We start from the raw sequence: 16,060 nt of genomic DNA on the forward strand, positions 1-16,060 counted from the left end.
AATCTGGATTTTTGGATTTCTGGACTCAACAGATCACATGGTCCTTGTCCTTCACCTGTTTTATTCTTTTTCTTGTACTCTGTTAGTATTTTTCATATCAGCTTTGATCCCAGCTGTTTTTCTTTACCAAGTGGTAACCTTCAGGTTAAAAACAAATTAAGCCTACGTGAAAGTGGCAAAAACTGCAGTCCTTCGAGGTGCCTTTTGAGGCTGGCTTCAGTCAATTTCCATAGACTCCGATGTTAAAATGCCTATCTTTGCAGCAGTGAAAAGCATATTTACACCCTGGTACAAAAGTGATGTTGTACTTCCTCCCCTTCATAACAAACCTGAATGGGCTAAAAAGTTATTTTTATAACTACCTGTATCTGTTGGATCCTTTTGGAGCATTTTAGAAGGGATTATTTGACTAATATTTTAGCTTGCTATGGAGATACAGACCATCACACAAGTTTATACTTTGGCTTCAGTGAGTGACTTTTAGCATATATGTGTGTTTGTATGTTTGAGTCACCATTTCCACTGTCTTACCACAGAAAGGAAAAAAAAATCGGAACAGCCCAGGTTTAAGTCCAAGTCGAGCCCCTTTGCTACAACTCTTCCCCACTCCCTCCCAGCTTTCCTCTCCACTCAACACTAGAGATACTAGAATATAAAAATGACGAGCAGGATACTCATAACAGATTGGCTTTTTCTTGGCATCTTAATTCACTAATAGACATGTACAACCAAAATTCAATAGTGCTCTTTCATTACAGAAATGCCATAATTATGACCAACGCTGTGATGTTGGACAGTGCACTGTCATGTTGTAGTGACACACACTTTCTGTGCTTTGAAGAAGTTGAGAGCATGAGCCAAGTCCTTTTTATGTCCCAGGTTGCTACAGTAATGGGTGCTTACATCAATGCAGCACTGACACCTGATTGGGCCGGCTGTAACCTATGGCCCATAGCACGTAGACTTAGACTGCACTTATGATGTTTCTCCCATCTATAACTGGAAAATCGGCAATACCATCAGTAAAGAAAATAAAAAGGGAAATCAAAGAGGTTTTCCATAAGTGTGCAGCCATAGCAGCCGGGCTTGGTCTTTTTTAAAGTGCTTTCAGGGATGCTTAGAGTGTGGCCTTATAAGGTCTTTACAACTTGACAACATGTCATGCACTTTGAGTTTCTCTGGCTTGTATTCTGTGTAGGCTGCTTATTAAACTGAGGCTCTACAAGAAACATTAATAAGCTATGCTACACTCAGCTGGGTCATATTAGTTATTTAAAAGAAGGGTTATGTTTTTAAAGCTTTGTGAAAACATCTATATTACTACTTATGTGACATCACCAACATCAAAATAGAGAACCTCAGAATCCATTAAACACAACAAAGACACACTCATCAAAAAGCTGTTCCACAGAAGTCGTAGCACTCCATGGGGAACTTTCAAAAACTCCCAACTCCACAGCAATGGAAAAAATATATGTACATTGACGTATGCCGGCCACTAAGCTATTTGTTCCAGTGTTAAACCACATTATCAGATTTGATGTTTGTAGCCACAGTGCTGTTTTAGTACGAGGTGAAATGTCTGAGAAGTGCGACACAGCCAAGACGGATCACGTCAGGCTGCGCAGTTGATCCCTCACCCTGTTGACTAGATTTGTAGGACTGTGCAGTGCCAAAGAGAACACGTCCAAACAAAGCACGTCTCACCCCCACCCTTCAGCTTCACTGCTCATGAGCTCTGCAGTATAATGGCATGAAAATATTTTAACTCCATTTAAGACCACAGTTAATCATTGTGGAATTATGTCAGTACCTTTCTGTTGGTATAATTTCAGCCATTTTTAGTGTCTTTAACACAACTTCGGATTTGATTTCTTTAACTGACACTTTCTTGTTTTCTCTTTCAGACACTGTCTAATTATATTGTCTCGTCTTTCTACCTAATATTTTCTGATTTTGACCTGAAAAGTGAAAGACTCCTCAGCAAAACAAAGGCAACCACTGTGCCTCTGTTTTGCTCTGTCATTGTCTATTAAGTGACACTTAGTAATGAAGTAGGCTCAATGCTGCACTGATAACATTGTTAATGGCTTCCTTTAAGTTGTCTTGGACCAGAAGAATATCTCCTTCTTCATGTTACAGCAGCTAATTACTTCCTTTTTGTAGTTCTGACAGTGATTAAAGGCAGATGGGGAGATTAATCATTTTGAATTATCGTCACCACCTTTAAAGACTGAAGACAAAAGATCATGGCTGGTATCCTTAATTCCCCTTTGTGTTTGAGGCATGATGGGTAGAGTTTTGTATGAATGAGGATTTATGAAAATATTGATACATTTGAATGTAAAACTGGTCTTTTATCTCCTCTCATTATTGATGATGAGAGGAAATAAAGGAAATAATCCCAGGAATAGTGTATAGCATTTTTGTTTGAAAAAACATCTCTGCACAGAAGAGCCAGGCGTCATGAATGAAAGCAATTGATGTGCCTGGTGAGTGTTAATGTAGAGGGCTGTTGTTTTGTCAGTTGAATTGCAAGTGCTGAAATGATTGAAGGTTCTAGACCAGATCTGTTCAGTGCCATGTTTCAAAGCAGCTAAAATGTCATTTGAAGTTTCATTATTAAAAGTAGAGGAAACCTGTGTTCACTCTGCAGACTCCAAATAACGGGCCCCCTCCCCTGCCCAGCTCATCTCTTCCAGAAGGCTACTATGAGGAAGCGGTTCCTTTAGGTCCTGGAAAAGCTCCAGAATACATCACCTCCAGTAAGTGACAAGCTAATATATAAAACACATCAATCATATAACAGTAGTTATGTTACAGACTTCTGAAGAAAAAAGTGAGTGTGTCCCAAGTTTTTGCGTTACCTGATTTGAATATAAAATAAAGGGCAGTCTATTCATGCCCTCTCAGACTATGACTCGGATGCCATGAGCAGTTCCTATGAGTCGTACGATGAGGAAGAGGAGGATGGGAAGAGCCAGAAGATGCGTCACCAGTGGCCCTCTGAGGAAGCGTCCATGGACCTCGTGAAGGATGCCCGGATTTGTGCATTCCTGCTGCGCAAGAAACGCTTCGGCCAGTGGACCAAACTCCTCTGTGTCATCAAAGACAACAAACTGCTGGTGAGAAACACTCAGGCATGTTACTGTCTGTGTACGTACAAATGGTGAGCATAAACTGCACTACAAACAGAATCTTTCTCTCCATGCAGTGTTACAAATCCTCCAAAGACCACACTCCCCAAATGGAGCTGAACCTGTCATTGTGCAGCATCACACACATCCCTAAAGATGGCAAGAAAAAGAAGCACGAACTAAAGATTGTCCACCAAGGTGCAGACGCCCTGGTGCTGGCTGTGCAGAGCAAAGAACAGGCCGAGGAGTGGCTTAAGGTACAACACTAAATCTCAAAACTACTGCTTTTACCATCACACTGGATAGAGACGGTGTTTGTTTGAACTCTTTTCCCCATAAAGATGGGATTTGTACCAATAATGACGAGCTTTGACATCTTTATTGATATGTATCAATAGAGTTGTGGTTTGATGACCATTAGAATAGTTTCCGGATTTTTCAAGGGTGCACACCCGGTCTTTTTTTTTTCTACTCCAACAACTCAGTTGAGAAGAGAACTTCAAAGGTTATGCCTGGTAGGCTTTTAAGGGGTAAAGAGTTAATCAGTAGATAAAGAACATTCTGTGTGGCCCAACTTTGAAGCTGACAAGAACACCAGTGCAGTATACTAGCTTTTCTTGGAGCTTTACTAGCTTTACTTGATTGCTGAACATCTAAAATATCTTGGGATCAGCCTTTAAGTTGCTTTCACATGTTTTAGAGAGTGGGTTCAAGTTACTTTTAAAGAATAAAGGGTGTAACTGTCTTGGCCTTCTTCCTCAGGATGGGCCTTTTCCTCGTATTGTATGACTGGTTTGTTGTGAACAGGTGGTTCAGCTGGTTTCTCTCTCATGTGGAGATGTTTGGTTTGCAGTCCTCTGAGTCCTTTCTTCTGCTTCTCTCTCACAGACTCCCCCCCCCCCCCCTTCCTTCCCCTGTCTTCTCTTTCACTCTCTGATCTTTCCTTCTGGCAGCTCAACAAGTCCACAAAACAAACCCGCCCCGCTGACATCAAATAAGCTCCGGTACTGCTTTTCTATCCCTGCAACCATTTGTTGTTGGAGAGCACCTCTGTGCTCTGTCTGTTTCAGTTACATTGATGGTGGGTGTCATCTGGTCTTTTTGTTTTAAAAGGAAACCCCCACCCCCCATTCTTCCCTCTCATCTCTGCTCCCTTCAGATCTCATATGTATCTCCTGAAATTTATGGTTTCTCAACAACCTATCGTGTGCTATTTTAAGATGCCTCCTAGCTAGGGATGGGTATTGATAAGATTTTCACGATTCCGATTCCATTTTCGATTCTGTTTAACGATTCGATTCTTTATCGATTCTCTTATCGAATTTTTTTTTTTTTAAAAAGGAGAACACTAAGGTCAATTAGCTTAGATCTTTGTTTTATATCTTCTCTTTGAACAAGATAGAAATTTAGGAGTAACATGGCCTTACAAACCCAACAGTGAGATCTTAACAGATCCAAGCTACGGCTCTTCAATGGGGTGTCACAGGGTCCCCAGGAAAAAAAATTGTGAATGTAAAATAATAAAATAAATATTCTTCTGTAGCAATTACACAAGAATATCCAATAATGTCCCTGCCTACAATTAAACACATTCACTTACCGAAAATCGGGGGCATCTGCTGTGGCAAATGGGTGCAAGCCTTTTACCACAAACTTAGTCACTGCTCGGTGACATTCGTCTATCCCGGCCTGAAAGGAGACGCTACCGGTAGACGGCAGCGAGAACTGCCAGCATGTGAGCCAGACTCTGTCTGTCTCATCATGGTCACCTAAATGCACAGTAATGGCAGGTTTTGTAATAAGGCAGATCGCGCTAACATAATCTGCACTGTTAGTTGATTATTTACCTGCCGTATTAACGGGAGAGGACGTGCAAACGTTACCGCTGCTGCTGGGTTGAGATTCACGAGTCCGGAGCGGAATTAAAAACACGACATTTAAGGTTATCGCGTGTTTTGTGAGCAAATGCTTTTGCATATTCGTAGTGTTTCCTCCCTTAAATGAAATATCTACTTTGCAAGTATTGCAAGTTGCCCTGTTGTCATCCGTTCTCGTAAAGTATAACCAAACTTTTTAGCGTTTGAGCCGCTTAGGCGCCGTGTTTCATGCCAGGTAAATGACACTCCGCAACGTGGTGACGTCATTCGGGGCGACTGGAATCGATAAGGGAATCGTTTGCAAAAATGGCAAACGATTCCAAGGAATTGAAACAGTGGGAACCGGTTCTCAACAAGAACCGGTTTTCGATACCCATCCCTACTCCTAGCGCATTTGTGTGATGATATTTTTTATAAACATTTGTGGCCTCCAGCAGTTCCAGTGGACTTTTAGACTTGAATGTGTGATTTGTCTTCTTGTTTTCCTCCTTGTTAAGAAAACAATCCCTCAAGCATATTTTCCCCATGTACTGATGGAAACACCAGTCTTACTATATGCAGTGTTTCCTTTTGGTCTTTCTCTGGAAGTTTCAGCTGTAGCATGTTTATTTCAGTCAGGAAATAAAGACCCAAACAGTTTGGATTTTTTCTTCTTGATTCAATTACTTGCTCCGCATGGTAATTAGATGTTGTTTATTGATTGGCTGGTGCAGGTAACCTCATCGGGGGGCTGAAGTATCTGCAGGCAGTTTCAACCAGACCCATGAAAATATACAAATCCCTCAACCATCTGAATGATGGTAATGAGTGCTCTAATTGTTGCTTGGAGAAACTGGGTCTGGACACATATTTAGTCAGGTGTCGGGATTGTGGAAACAAATTGAACTGATAGTGCCGTGGCAGGTATTTTGTAACTCTAGCAATTGCTCTGGTGTTTTTTTGTTTACTTAATTGATGCACATGTAGTTCGTCATGCCACTACAGATGGCTTTGTTACATCCAGTTGGCTGAAATTGCCAAGTGGCACATGCAGGGTTACGTTCCTTGGCTGGTCTGTGTTCCCTTCAGCTGTGGGGTGTGTAAGAGTGGCATCAAGTCACACAAAGTGGGTATGTCCCAGTGTGCCTGCTGCCCCTTCCCTCTTTGTCTCTTTGTGGTTGCCACAACTGAACATGCAGACTACGATTCAACTTACTAAAACTGCTGGACAGGACAGGTTATTAAAAGAAGAAGGAAAAAATAGTAATTGAGACTGTTTTTGGATATGTTAAGTATTCATTGTTCCCCCTTAAATTTATTTTTGTCTCTTGAGCTTTGTGTTTTTTGTCCACCTCTCACAAGCTCATCTTTTACCCAGAGAGACATTGAGCTTCAGTAACAGTCATTCTTGAATATTATCGATCTGAATCAAAGAAGTTTAAATTTATTTGGATATTTTCCCCCCACTGGGCATGTGAAAGGCATGTGAAATAGAAGTCATCAGATTCAACAGAAGGAGCAGCCCTGCTTTGCTCCACAATCGAAGGAGAGGAAAGAAATGAAAGAAAGCAGGGTGAAGGGAAAGCTGGGAGAGTACCTGAGGCTTTCCAAAGCCCATAGTTTACAATAATGAGTCTCCCAGACCCTGTAGGCTAACGATGTGTTTATGGAGCACACATGTTCATATTGTGTCATCGCTTCATTTTCCTTTTCAGTGTTTTTTAATTGTATAGATTCCCCACACCCCAACTCCTTCTTTGTCTTCATCTTTGCCTGCTGATATAGTCTGACCTCATTTCTTTGTCTCGCTGACTGACTAACTTCTCTTTTCTTTTCTTTGCCTGCATAAATTTTGGGGGAAGTAAGTGGAATGTGCACTGTTAGTCACAGCTTATCTGCTCAAGTTTCCATTACAGTCCAACCCCTTGTGCAAACTCCTTGACAGTGTATGGTTGTCCTGTGCATGGCAATGCCTTCATCACTTTCAAGATAAGCATTTACAATACATTTATAGCTTGAGCTGCAATGCAACTATTCCAGCATGAGCCTTTAAAATAGGCCTCAATGAATTGTAAAAAAACCCAAAAAAAAAAAACAAACAAACCCTGAGACAGACAGATTAGTTTATTTTTAGGTTGGTTTTTTTTGCATCAATTGGATAAGTGCTGCCAAAAGCAATCACTCAGAAAACAAAAGGTTTGTGTTGGTTGATTATATCATTTTTTTCTTTTATCTTTTGCCAGACAAACAAACAAACAAACAAACAGACAGACAGACAGAAAACGTTTTTCAAATCCCTTTTAACAGGAAGAGAACCAGGGTCATGAAGGGACAGCCATTTGTAGGTTTACAGACATTGTAAAGAATGGGTTTCACATCTATTAAATGCTTCAATTTGCTTCATCTGTAAAGAAATCAAGCTGTTTTTATACCATAAAATTGCAAAATGTGCACTGCAAGGAGGTGAACAAGCAATGAGCAACAAGTCATCAGTCAACACTATTTTCTTTTTTATTGCAAGTTGTGTTTCAGCACCCATAGTTATAGCCTCCAGTCTCACCACCTCCTCCTCTTTTTGATTTGTAGTGCATTATCAGACCTACGTAGTACACTGGCATGGCAGCAAAAGCTCTCTGAAAGAAAGATAGACATGATGTTGCTGTCTATCCCATTCTCTGGCCTCTTAGCTGCTCTCAGAGCCAAACCCATGGAGCCACAGCCTGTCATTTCCCCCACGAAACCCAGTTATGCTCCTTCCAAGCCAAAACCAATGAGTTGAGGAACCCTGCGCAGCCAGAGATGGTTCAGACGAGTGGGAGTTTGTGTGTGTGTGTGTGTCTGCATGTGTGTCAGGGAGTGCATTAGCCAACTTGCGCACACAGCGGTTCAACTGAAATCTCATTTTGCTATACCCACTGTTCATCTGCACTCTCTGTCACTGCCACATGTCTGGGATTGCCAGATCCCATGGTGGGTTGCCAGGTCAGACATCCAATGAGGTCATGGTAAAGCACGCTGGCGCCCTATTCACAGCTCTGCAGATCTCATTCACCCCTACTGGACCTTATTGTGTATGGATTCCATGAATGCAGGCAAAGTCTTTGTGTCTCATATGTGTTACAGACCTGCCAACCCCCACCCCACCACCAACTACTGCCACACACCACATGCATGCATGCTCTCCCTCCTGCAGTTCATGCACTGCTTGTTGCTCCCTTGGCTGTGATTCAGTAGCATGATGAGATGTGAGAGAGTTCACCATACATGCGGCCTGCATTACCCCAGTCAAACCTTCTAGACTGAAGGAATGAGCTTCTTAATCATGTGGCAATTCAGCGAGGAAATATTTTAGGATTTTTAAATTAGGAATCCACCCACATGGTATGATCAGCAGTCAGGAGCCGGTAGAGATGGCGGCATCTGATCTCCCACAGCGGCAATCAAATGTGTGACTGTGGACTTGTTTAATGTGAATGGCAGCCACGTTAGCTAATGGCGTATTTCCTTGTGGTGTTCCTAGGTGATGAGAGAGGTGTGTGTTAATGGGAGCATAGATTTGGATGGAGTTGGATCTGGATCTCCAGTGCATAAACCTGAACTGGAAAAGGTAAACAGAACACACTCACACTGATAGATGATACTCATTTTAACAGCAAATGTTGTATTTTGTTATTAAGTGTTGCTTTTGTAGGGTTTGGATCAGGTTTCAGGTTGGTAGAAGATTTGCGCTTCCCAAAGTCTTAGCAGGTCTGGGAAGTGTATTTTCTGCCAGGAACACACTAAATATATATATATATATGTATATATGTGTGTATGTATGTGTATATATATATATATATATATATATATATATATATATATATATATATATATATATATATATATATATATGTGTGTATATATATATATATATATATGTCATTCAGATGGTACCTTAATTTATTAGCCTTGGCTTACTATTATTTGTGCAATAGATAACTTCATGGAACAGCAGTGTTTTGAATCAAATATCTGTCTTCCCACTGTAATTAACACCAGTTTAGTTTAATAAAATGTGCTTCCAGTGTCAATAAAAGGTTACACGTACTTAATCTGTTAAACCAGGATTTGTTACTGTTTTTTGAAGCAGACACTTGCTTCTTATGAGCAATTTTCTTTTTTTTCTGTTGACACACTACTGCCTTTCCAATGAACACAGGAAGGAGAAAGATGACATAAGGCTATTGGCCTTAGCCAATAAATTTTCAAACGTCGATAATAGATTATTTGGTTCTAAAACTCCTTAGATGAATGTATTCTTGTAGACATAACCTTGTATTTTCTTAGTGCAATAAAACAAAATCACAGTATATTTTAAGGCGGTGTCTAAAAACATTTACTTCTATATGGCACAGACAGGAAATTTGGCTTTCATGGGGAAAAGCAGGTAAAAAAGCAGGTAAAATCACTGTAGACAAACTGCACTCGGCACATATATGTGTGCCTGACAAACCTCTTCCAACTTGGCATGGCAAACGTAAGACCAGCCTAATTATTCATCTGTAACATGTTGCAGATGTTACTGCAGTGTAATTAGCTGTGTTTGTGCGTTAATGCCTTCTTGACTTGTCTGTCCTCAGGAAAGTACAGTTTTGTTCACTATGTACCTTCCTGTACACCCATTCTTTTCTTTCTTCTTCTTTTTTTCTCTGTGGTTGTCCTGCCTCCAGAAGGCATCGTGTGACAGGCCAAGCTCAGATGGGGAAGCAACCCATGAGAACGGTCACAGCGACTGCAAGGACCAAGGTGAGAGTCACAGCGACAGTTGCTACCAGAAATGAATCATTTTCATCCATTTTAGTTTGTGCTTAAAACAAAAAGGTCTGAACAATCTTTCATGAGAAAATTCATGTCTGATAAAGAGAAAATAAGGATTTCTAGTTAATTTTGGATTAACAGAACAAGGACTCTGTGTTATGAGTAACAACAACTACAACAACTGCAATTCTGGATCTTTCCATCCCATCTGGTCAAGGTGAATGAAGACCAGTAGTTGCCCTTTATGGTGCCAAACAGAAAGTATATTTTCATCTGGATGCCATAGATTAAATAAAATCAGCTTTGAGCTTGCATGTCAACAGATCCATGACAGATGAACAATCTAATGAAGACTGTGTGATTGAGCTAAAAGCTTGTTTTCATAGTGCCATTCCGATCACATTGCATTCACATAGTACCTTTAATCATAGCCCCATGGCACAGTACAACATCAATAATAAAATTCAGTGAGGGACAGGAGTTATTAAAACTGGTGTTTCTTGGAACCGTAAAGAATTGTTCTCAGGCTGAATGGCTGTCTTTCTCACGTCATCTCCCTCATAATTCAGAGAGGAATCTCTGCAAGCTGTGGAAAGGTCAGCCTTTATTGAAGGCTGAAGAATGAGCATTTGGATTTATTTAACATGCTTTTACATGGGGATGGTCTTTCCTCACTCAGCTAAAAGCCAAAACAAAGAGATACCGTTAAAATATTCTCAGATTATTTACCGTGTGTTTTCTCAGCTGGCAAAATTCTTCTGGGAGAGAAAACTCATTTTACTTGTCAGCTCAGTTATTTGGATTGTCAACTAAAATTTAACACTCTTATTTTTTTGCTCTGTTTAGATTGGTTAATTTTTCCAGAATTGTATCTGAAACAGATTTCCCACCAGCAGTTGATTTAAAGTCTAACAACCAATTGGGTTTCGAGATTTGAAAAGATTTGGTTGTGCAAGACATTTTTCTGTGTTGCTTCCATGAAATTATGAGATCTGGGGTGATGTGTACTGAAAAAAGAGTGCATCTTTGAACAATGAAGTACGCTTTGTGGTGGTTAGAATTAATTGGATCCCATTGAATTGGATCCCAAAGACCTACATGCTGTTACTGACTCTGTGATAATTTGCTATATAGTAAACATTAGCATTCCATTAATAATAAAAAAAGATCTCTCTCTCTCTGTCTGACTGTTTTAGCACAGCTTTCCCTTTGCTGCCCTACATTTACTCAAATTTAGAATATAGGTCCTCAGCCCTGCTTATAAATAAGTTGCTATTATTTCAACCTGGTCCTGTGATCGCCTTTCCTGGTGAGTTTATGGACTCAGTCGCTCAATTTGAGTCAGATTGAAAACAGCATTTATTTGATCAATCTGGTCATTGTAAGAGCCATAAAGGGGCATTATTCATTATATGGTCATTGGTTAATGACCTATGATTGAAACATTGCAAGTAAAAATTAGCATGTGGCGTCAGGGTCAGATCAACGCCTCATTCTGGTTTCACAACACCACGATGGTGTCATGGTAGATTTGTCCACAATACTAACCCAGAAAGAGGGAAGAAAAATGAATCCACTTCCACTCCAACAGTAGTAAAGTGCATAACATAGTTTTAGAACCAACATTGTGAGAAAATAATTCAGCAACTATCAATGTTCCCTCTAATTTTTCATGTGTCTGAGTGAACACACAAACTCCCTGAGCGGTCCCCTGGACCACTGTGAGCGACATCAGACGTGTGCACTGTGGTCACGCCAGCATCTAATCCATCCAAGTTACGTGGTTTATTAAAATAATCAAATTACAGCATTTACATTTATGTTAGACTACTTTTAAACTGCTTCAGCCCATTTACAATGAAAATGTAAAAAAAAAATCTAGCCATTGGCCTGTGTAGTATGTTAACACTATTGGAAGTAAAAATGACTTGAACTCCAACTTCCAAAACACAACTTTCTTTTTTTTTTTTTTTTATAAAGCTCTGACTTGTATTATGAGTATGAGTGTGTGGTCTGGGAGAGAGTCCTGTAACTCTCTGTCTGCAAAATACAGGATATAATGGCCAATGTTGGGCAAATAATTATATAGTTACTCCTCAAAAAAGTAACTCAGTTTGGCAAACAAAGTTTTTTGCAGCTATTTTTTTAAATGCAGCCAATGCATTTTAAAATAAACATTTCAAACTATTTACAGAACAATCAGCTGTTCTGCATCAAATTTGATGCCACACAAATTATTTGTGCCACTCCAAAAAATAATTTACTATGAGATAAAGGAGAACAACAGCCTGATACCTGCAGGCCTGACAACAGCAGATGTATCACTCCTGTAACACCTGTAACATTCAGCAGTCGCCTCACTGTTCTGACACACACAACAAATATATTGACTACACTACACACTAACTACACAAGATTTGAGCTAAACATCTCAAATCTCTCACATCTCAAAACACCGCCGTCACTCCTAAAAATCCCCCCCCCCCCCACCACCCCGTTTCTTAACAACTAGATGCCATGTTGCCATACCATTTTTTGATTGGTCGACATGGTACTTTTTTTGGACGAATAGGAAAGAGAGAGGGGGGTGGAGTTTGTTTTTGCTCATATACGGAGAGTGCTTTCGAGCCTTTTTCCTTATAAAACGCCTTTTTTACCGTTTCTTCCTGCAGTAAATATAAACAATGATAGTATTCAGCAAGGAAACCAAACATTGCAGATATTTTTATCATAACTCTAGTTTTACGTGGCCTATCAACACAATTTAAAAACTGGTGTAAAGTCCACACTTTTTCCGTCAATTGTTCCGTCTGTCCTGCTCACATCTCCAATCGTTGTACACGTTGTCATTAACGTGGCTTCACTCCACATCAGCCACGCCGCTTTGCTAGTTAAAACGCCGGTGTCGGCACATGAGGACGCTGTCATAGCCTGTCAACGACGTTGATTGGCTGCGTATATACGAATGTGAATCACATTATTGGCTGGACTATGGTATAAGGTGGCTTCGTTCTAATCCCATACGGGAGCAGCCAGTCACTTACTGACTAACACTGCAAAACAGAATTGTTAAAGTATTAATTTTAATTTCAATTCAGGTTAGATTTTTTTTGTGCGCAACGCAGATTTCCTGTGCGCAGAGACCGTGCCAGCAGTGCGCAATTGCGCACGTGCGCAGCTTAGAGGGAAAATTGGCGACTATTAATGTGACTTCTGTCACACCAAAATTTATTGCAAACCATGTTTAAAGACTTCAGGAAGTTTTGGATGTGGTTTTTCTCTGACTGATTGGGGCAGAATTCACATATATTAATCATGCAGTATCGTCACAGCAACATCATCAGCTGTAATAATTGCCAAAAAATAGTTAGTAGTTCTCATCCTTTGCTCCTTCTCTTATTCAGTCCAAGAACTCTCTTAATCTTAATCAGCCACATTCTTTCCATGGCTGGTAACAAAAAAAGCTGATTTACTGGAATTAAATTAGCCTGATCAAAGTTTTTTTTTAATTACTTTTACAACTGTGTGTCTACGCTCCACCTCAGCCCTGCATTGTGTCTTTGTATTCTTTTGTTATTGCAAGAAAGACCCTGCATCTTAAATTGACTGCAGACAGCTTACTGTTTAATTAAGACAGTTGCCATGGTAATTGTCATCTTGCATTCAGGGAGGAAAATGCAATGTGGCAAAAATGCCAAATCAGGAATTTTTGACTGCAAAGAGGAAGTTAACACAGGAAGTTGCTGTCATTATATCATATCAGTTTGGACTGCTATTCATTGTTTTCAGCAGCCAGGTGCTGATTCCTGTTAAGTATTAATGGGTGTGTGTGTGTGTGTGCAAGTGCAAGTGCAAGTGCAAACTAGCCTCAGTGATTATACAGATCTCTGTGTACACATGTGTGTTTAGAGTCAGTCCAGACGTTGGCTATGACATAAGTGAAGGGGAATGCTTTATATTTCCCTCCCCCGCTTGTTCTCCACTGTCTGTTTTGCCTCGATGTCTGACAGTAGAGAGAGGTTAAAAGTCAAGTTTTTTTTTCCTTTCTAGTGTAGAGATACAAACACATTAAAACACACATCTTTCTTTTGTCTTTCTTATATTCTCTCACTCTCTTTTACACTCATTCAGATACATCACAGACCAGAGTATCAGCAAAGCAAGAGAGTCAAGCAGAAGCTATTTTCCTTACACAGACAGAGCGACTCAGACATAGCCTCTCATGACCTTTTTTTTTCACCGTTAGCCCTCTTTCCAGCAGAATGTGCACAGTCATTCAACTCTCTTTTGCTATTTGAATAGAAACTAGGGCAGCTCAAATCAGAACACTCAGACCAGAGGGAATGTTGGGATTTTGAAATGAGTTTAATTCTCCAACATTGCTTTTTTGAACACAAGGGTCTGATTAAACCCGTTCGGAACTCGGCGTTGTTTATAGTAGAATCTAAGGTTTCTCTTCTTTTTTACATTATTACAAAAGCATCCAAACATAACTGAATCAACATCTCTCTTGGTATTTTCCTGTGCTGAGATCAAGATAATAGATTGCCTCATAGCTTGCAGGAGTCCTTCAGCAAGGATTGTTAGTTCTTTTTACTAATTTACTCTTCAGTGTAAAAAAGGAATTAATTTCAAAATGTTCTCTCAGGAAAAGGAAAGAAAAATACAAAGTCGGAGCAGAAGACTGGCACTGTGGGGAAGGGAGCAAGTAAGAAAATCACTAAGATCATTGGACTTGGAAAGAAGAAGCCCTCCACGGATGAACAGACATCATCAGCTGAAGAAGACGTACCTACATGTGGTAAGAGAGAGACGCAATAATCCTGACATGGTAGAAGTATGGCTTTTATATGGATCTTGATTGATTGACCGGTCTATAAATGCATTTATGTCCCAATGAATCTTTGGAATTTTGGTTAATTAAGAAAATGTTTCAAAGTAATGCCAGAGGCGTTTCAGAATGGCTGCTGAGTGGTGCAACTCACTTCTAGGAAGTTTTTTCTTAAGATTGCTATGTTAGGGTCCTGAAAGTAAACAGTTCAGACAGGTTGCTTTGATTTCCTTATGCTTTCAGATGTATTATAAAACATAAAGATTCTAAAAGTTTTTAAAAAAAAATTCATTTAGAAGTGCATGTTTCTGGACATCCTGTTTTTGTTGTGTTTCTTGGCATTTTTAGATTAGATTAGATAGATTAGATAGTGTAACCCCACCATCTTGTGTTCTTTCTTACATCTTTCTCCATCTCAAAGTGAAGTCATCTCTCATTTTTTCTCTCCCTGGGAAATATAGCAGTTGTACCTTTAGCTAGCAAACACAATGTGTGACAAACTGCACAGAAACAGTTTGTACGTTTGCTGATATTTGTTGAGTAGCTAGTAGCACTAGCTAGATGCTGAAGTACCCATGTACTCAAGGGTCCATGCTAACCCCATTGTGTGCAATAAGGACCAGTGATGGACAAACAAATAGAAATGCCTTTTATGTCTTATTATTTCCTTCATTTAGGCTCAAATAGGTACGACTAAAATGTCTCCCAACTAGACAGGCCTGTAAAAATATTGCCACTGTAACGGCTTCTTTCAGATGGTATCCTCTTGACTGTGTTTGCTCTGACAGGCTACCTGAATGTTCTCTCTAATAACCGCTGGAGGGAGCGCTGGTGCCGCCTCAAGGACAACCAGCTGCTCCTTCACAAGGACCGGGATGACCTGAAGAGCCACATAGCCTCACTGCCCCTCCGAGGCTGTGAGGTCAGCCCCGGCCTTGATCACAAACACCCCTTTGCCTTCCGCCTCCTTCGTAACAGCCAAGAAGTGGCCGTACTGGAGGTGAGTTTGATTACGTACTTGAGAGATTTTCATAGAAAAAAAACTTTGTTGAGGGAATTAGAAATGCCTCAAACACCACTAAATCACACTTAAGTTGGTGCAAGAAAAAATTGCTCCTTAGTTTTTTATCTTCCTCTCGAGTGCTCAATATCTCCTCCACCCACAGTGATTTTTGTGTTTAATGTTGTTGGTCTTCACAAACTTCCTCCATTTGCCATCCAGTTTGTTTTGATTCTATTTCCTCACATAGTCTGCACGCTATCCTTAAACAATCCAATTATTATTATCTTCATTTAAACAGATAACAATAATAAGGAATTTAAAGTTTATAAGGATCCTCTTCTTGTTTTGGCTGGTCTTTTTAGGGGATCATTTGCCTCCATCTCACCCTGTTTCTACTGTCCTCCTTCACTAAATCATAAACCTTCTCTCTTTTTAA

At 40.0% G+C, this 16,060-nt stretch overlaps 1 protein-coding gene across 5 annotated transcripts in view; it reads left to right on the forward strand.

Annotated features, from left to right (window-relative positions):
* afap1 (actin filament associated protein 1) overlaps window positions 1-16,060 on the forward strand; it is a 91,188-nt gene that overhangs the window by 69,143 nt on the left and 5,985 nt on the right. For 3 of the 5 annotated variants that reach the window (XM_085155417.1, XM_085155421.1, XM_085155420.1), the window contains exons 4-10: window positions 2,657-2,765; window positions 2,914-3,125; window positions 3,215-3,394; window positions 8,514-8,600; window positions 9,703-9,778; window positions 14,439-14,591; window positions 15,410-15,621. In XM_085155417.1, the coding sequence (XP_085011543.1) occupies window positions 2,657-2,765; window positions 2,914-3,125; window positions 3,215-3,394; window positions 8,514-8,600; window positions 9,703-9,778; window positions 14,439-14,591; window positions 15,410-15,621 (1,029 nt within the window). The remainder of the gene's footprint in view (window positions 1-2,656; window positions 2,766-2,913; window positions 3,126-3,214; window positions 3,395-8,513; window positions 8,601-9,702; window positions 9,779-14,438; window positions 14,592-15,409; window positions 15,622-16,060) is intronic. The other 2 variants (XM_085155419.1, XM_085155422.1) reach the window with 1 other exon arrangement.

This window comes from Neolamprologus multifasciatus, chromosome 3, assembly GCF_963576455.1.
Source record: "Neolamprologus multifasciatus chromosome 3, fNeoMul1.2, whole genome shotgun sequence".
Classification (NCBI taxonomy): domain Eukaryota; kingdom Metazoa; phylum Chordata; class Actinopteri; order Cichliformes; family Cichlidae; genus Neolamprologus; species Neolamprologus multifasciatus.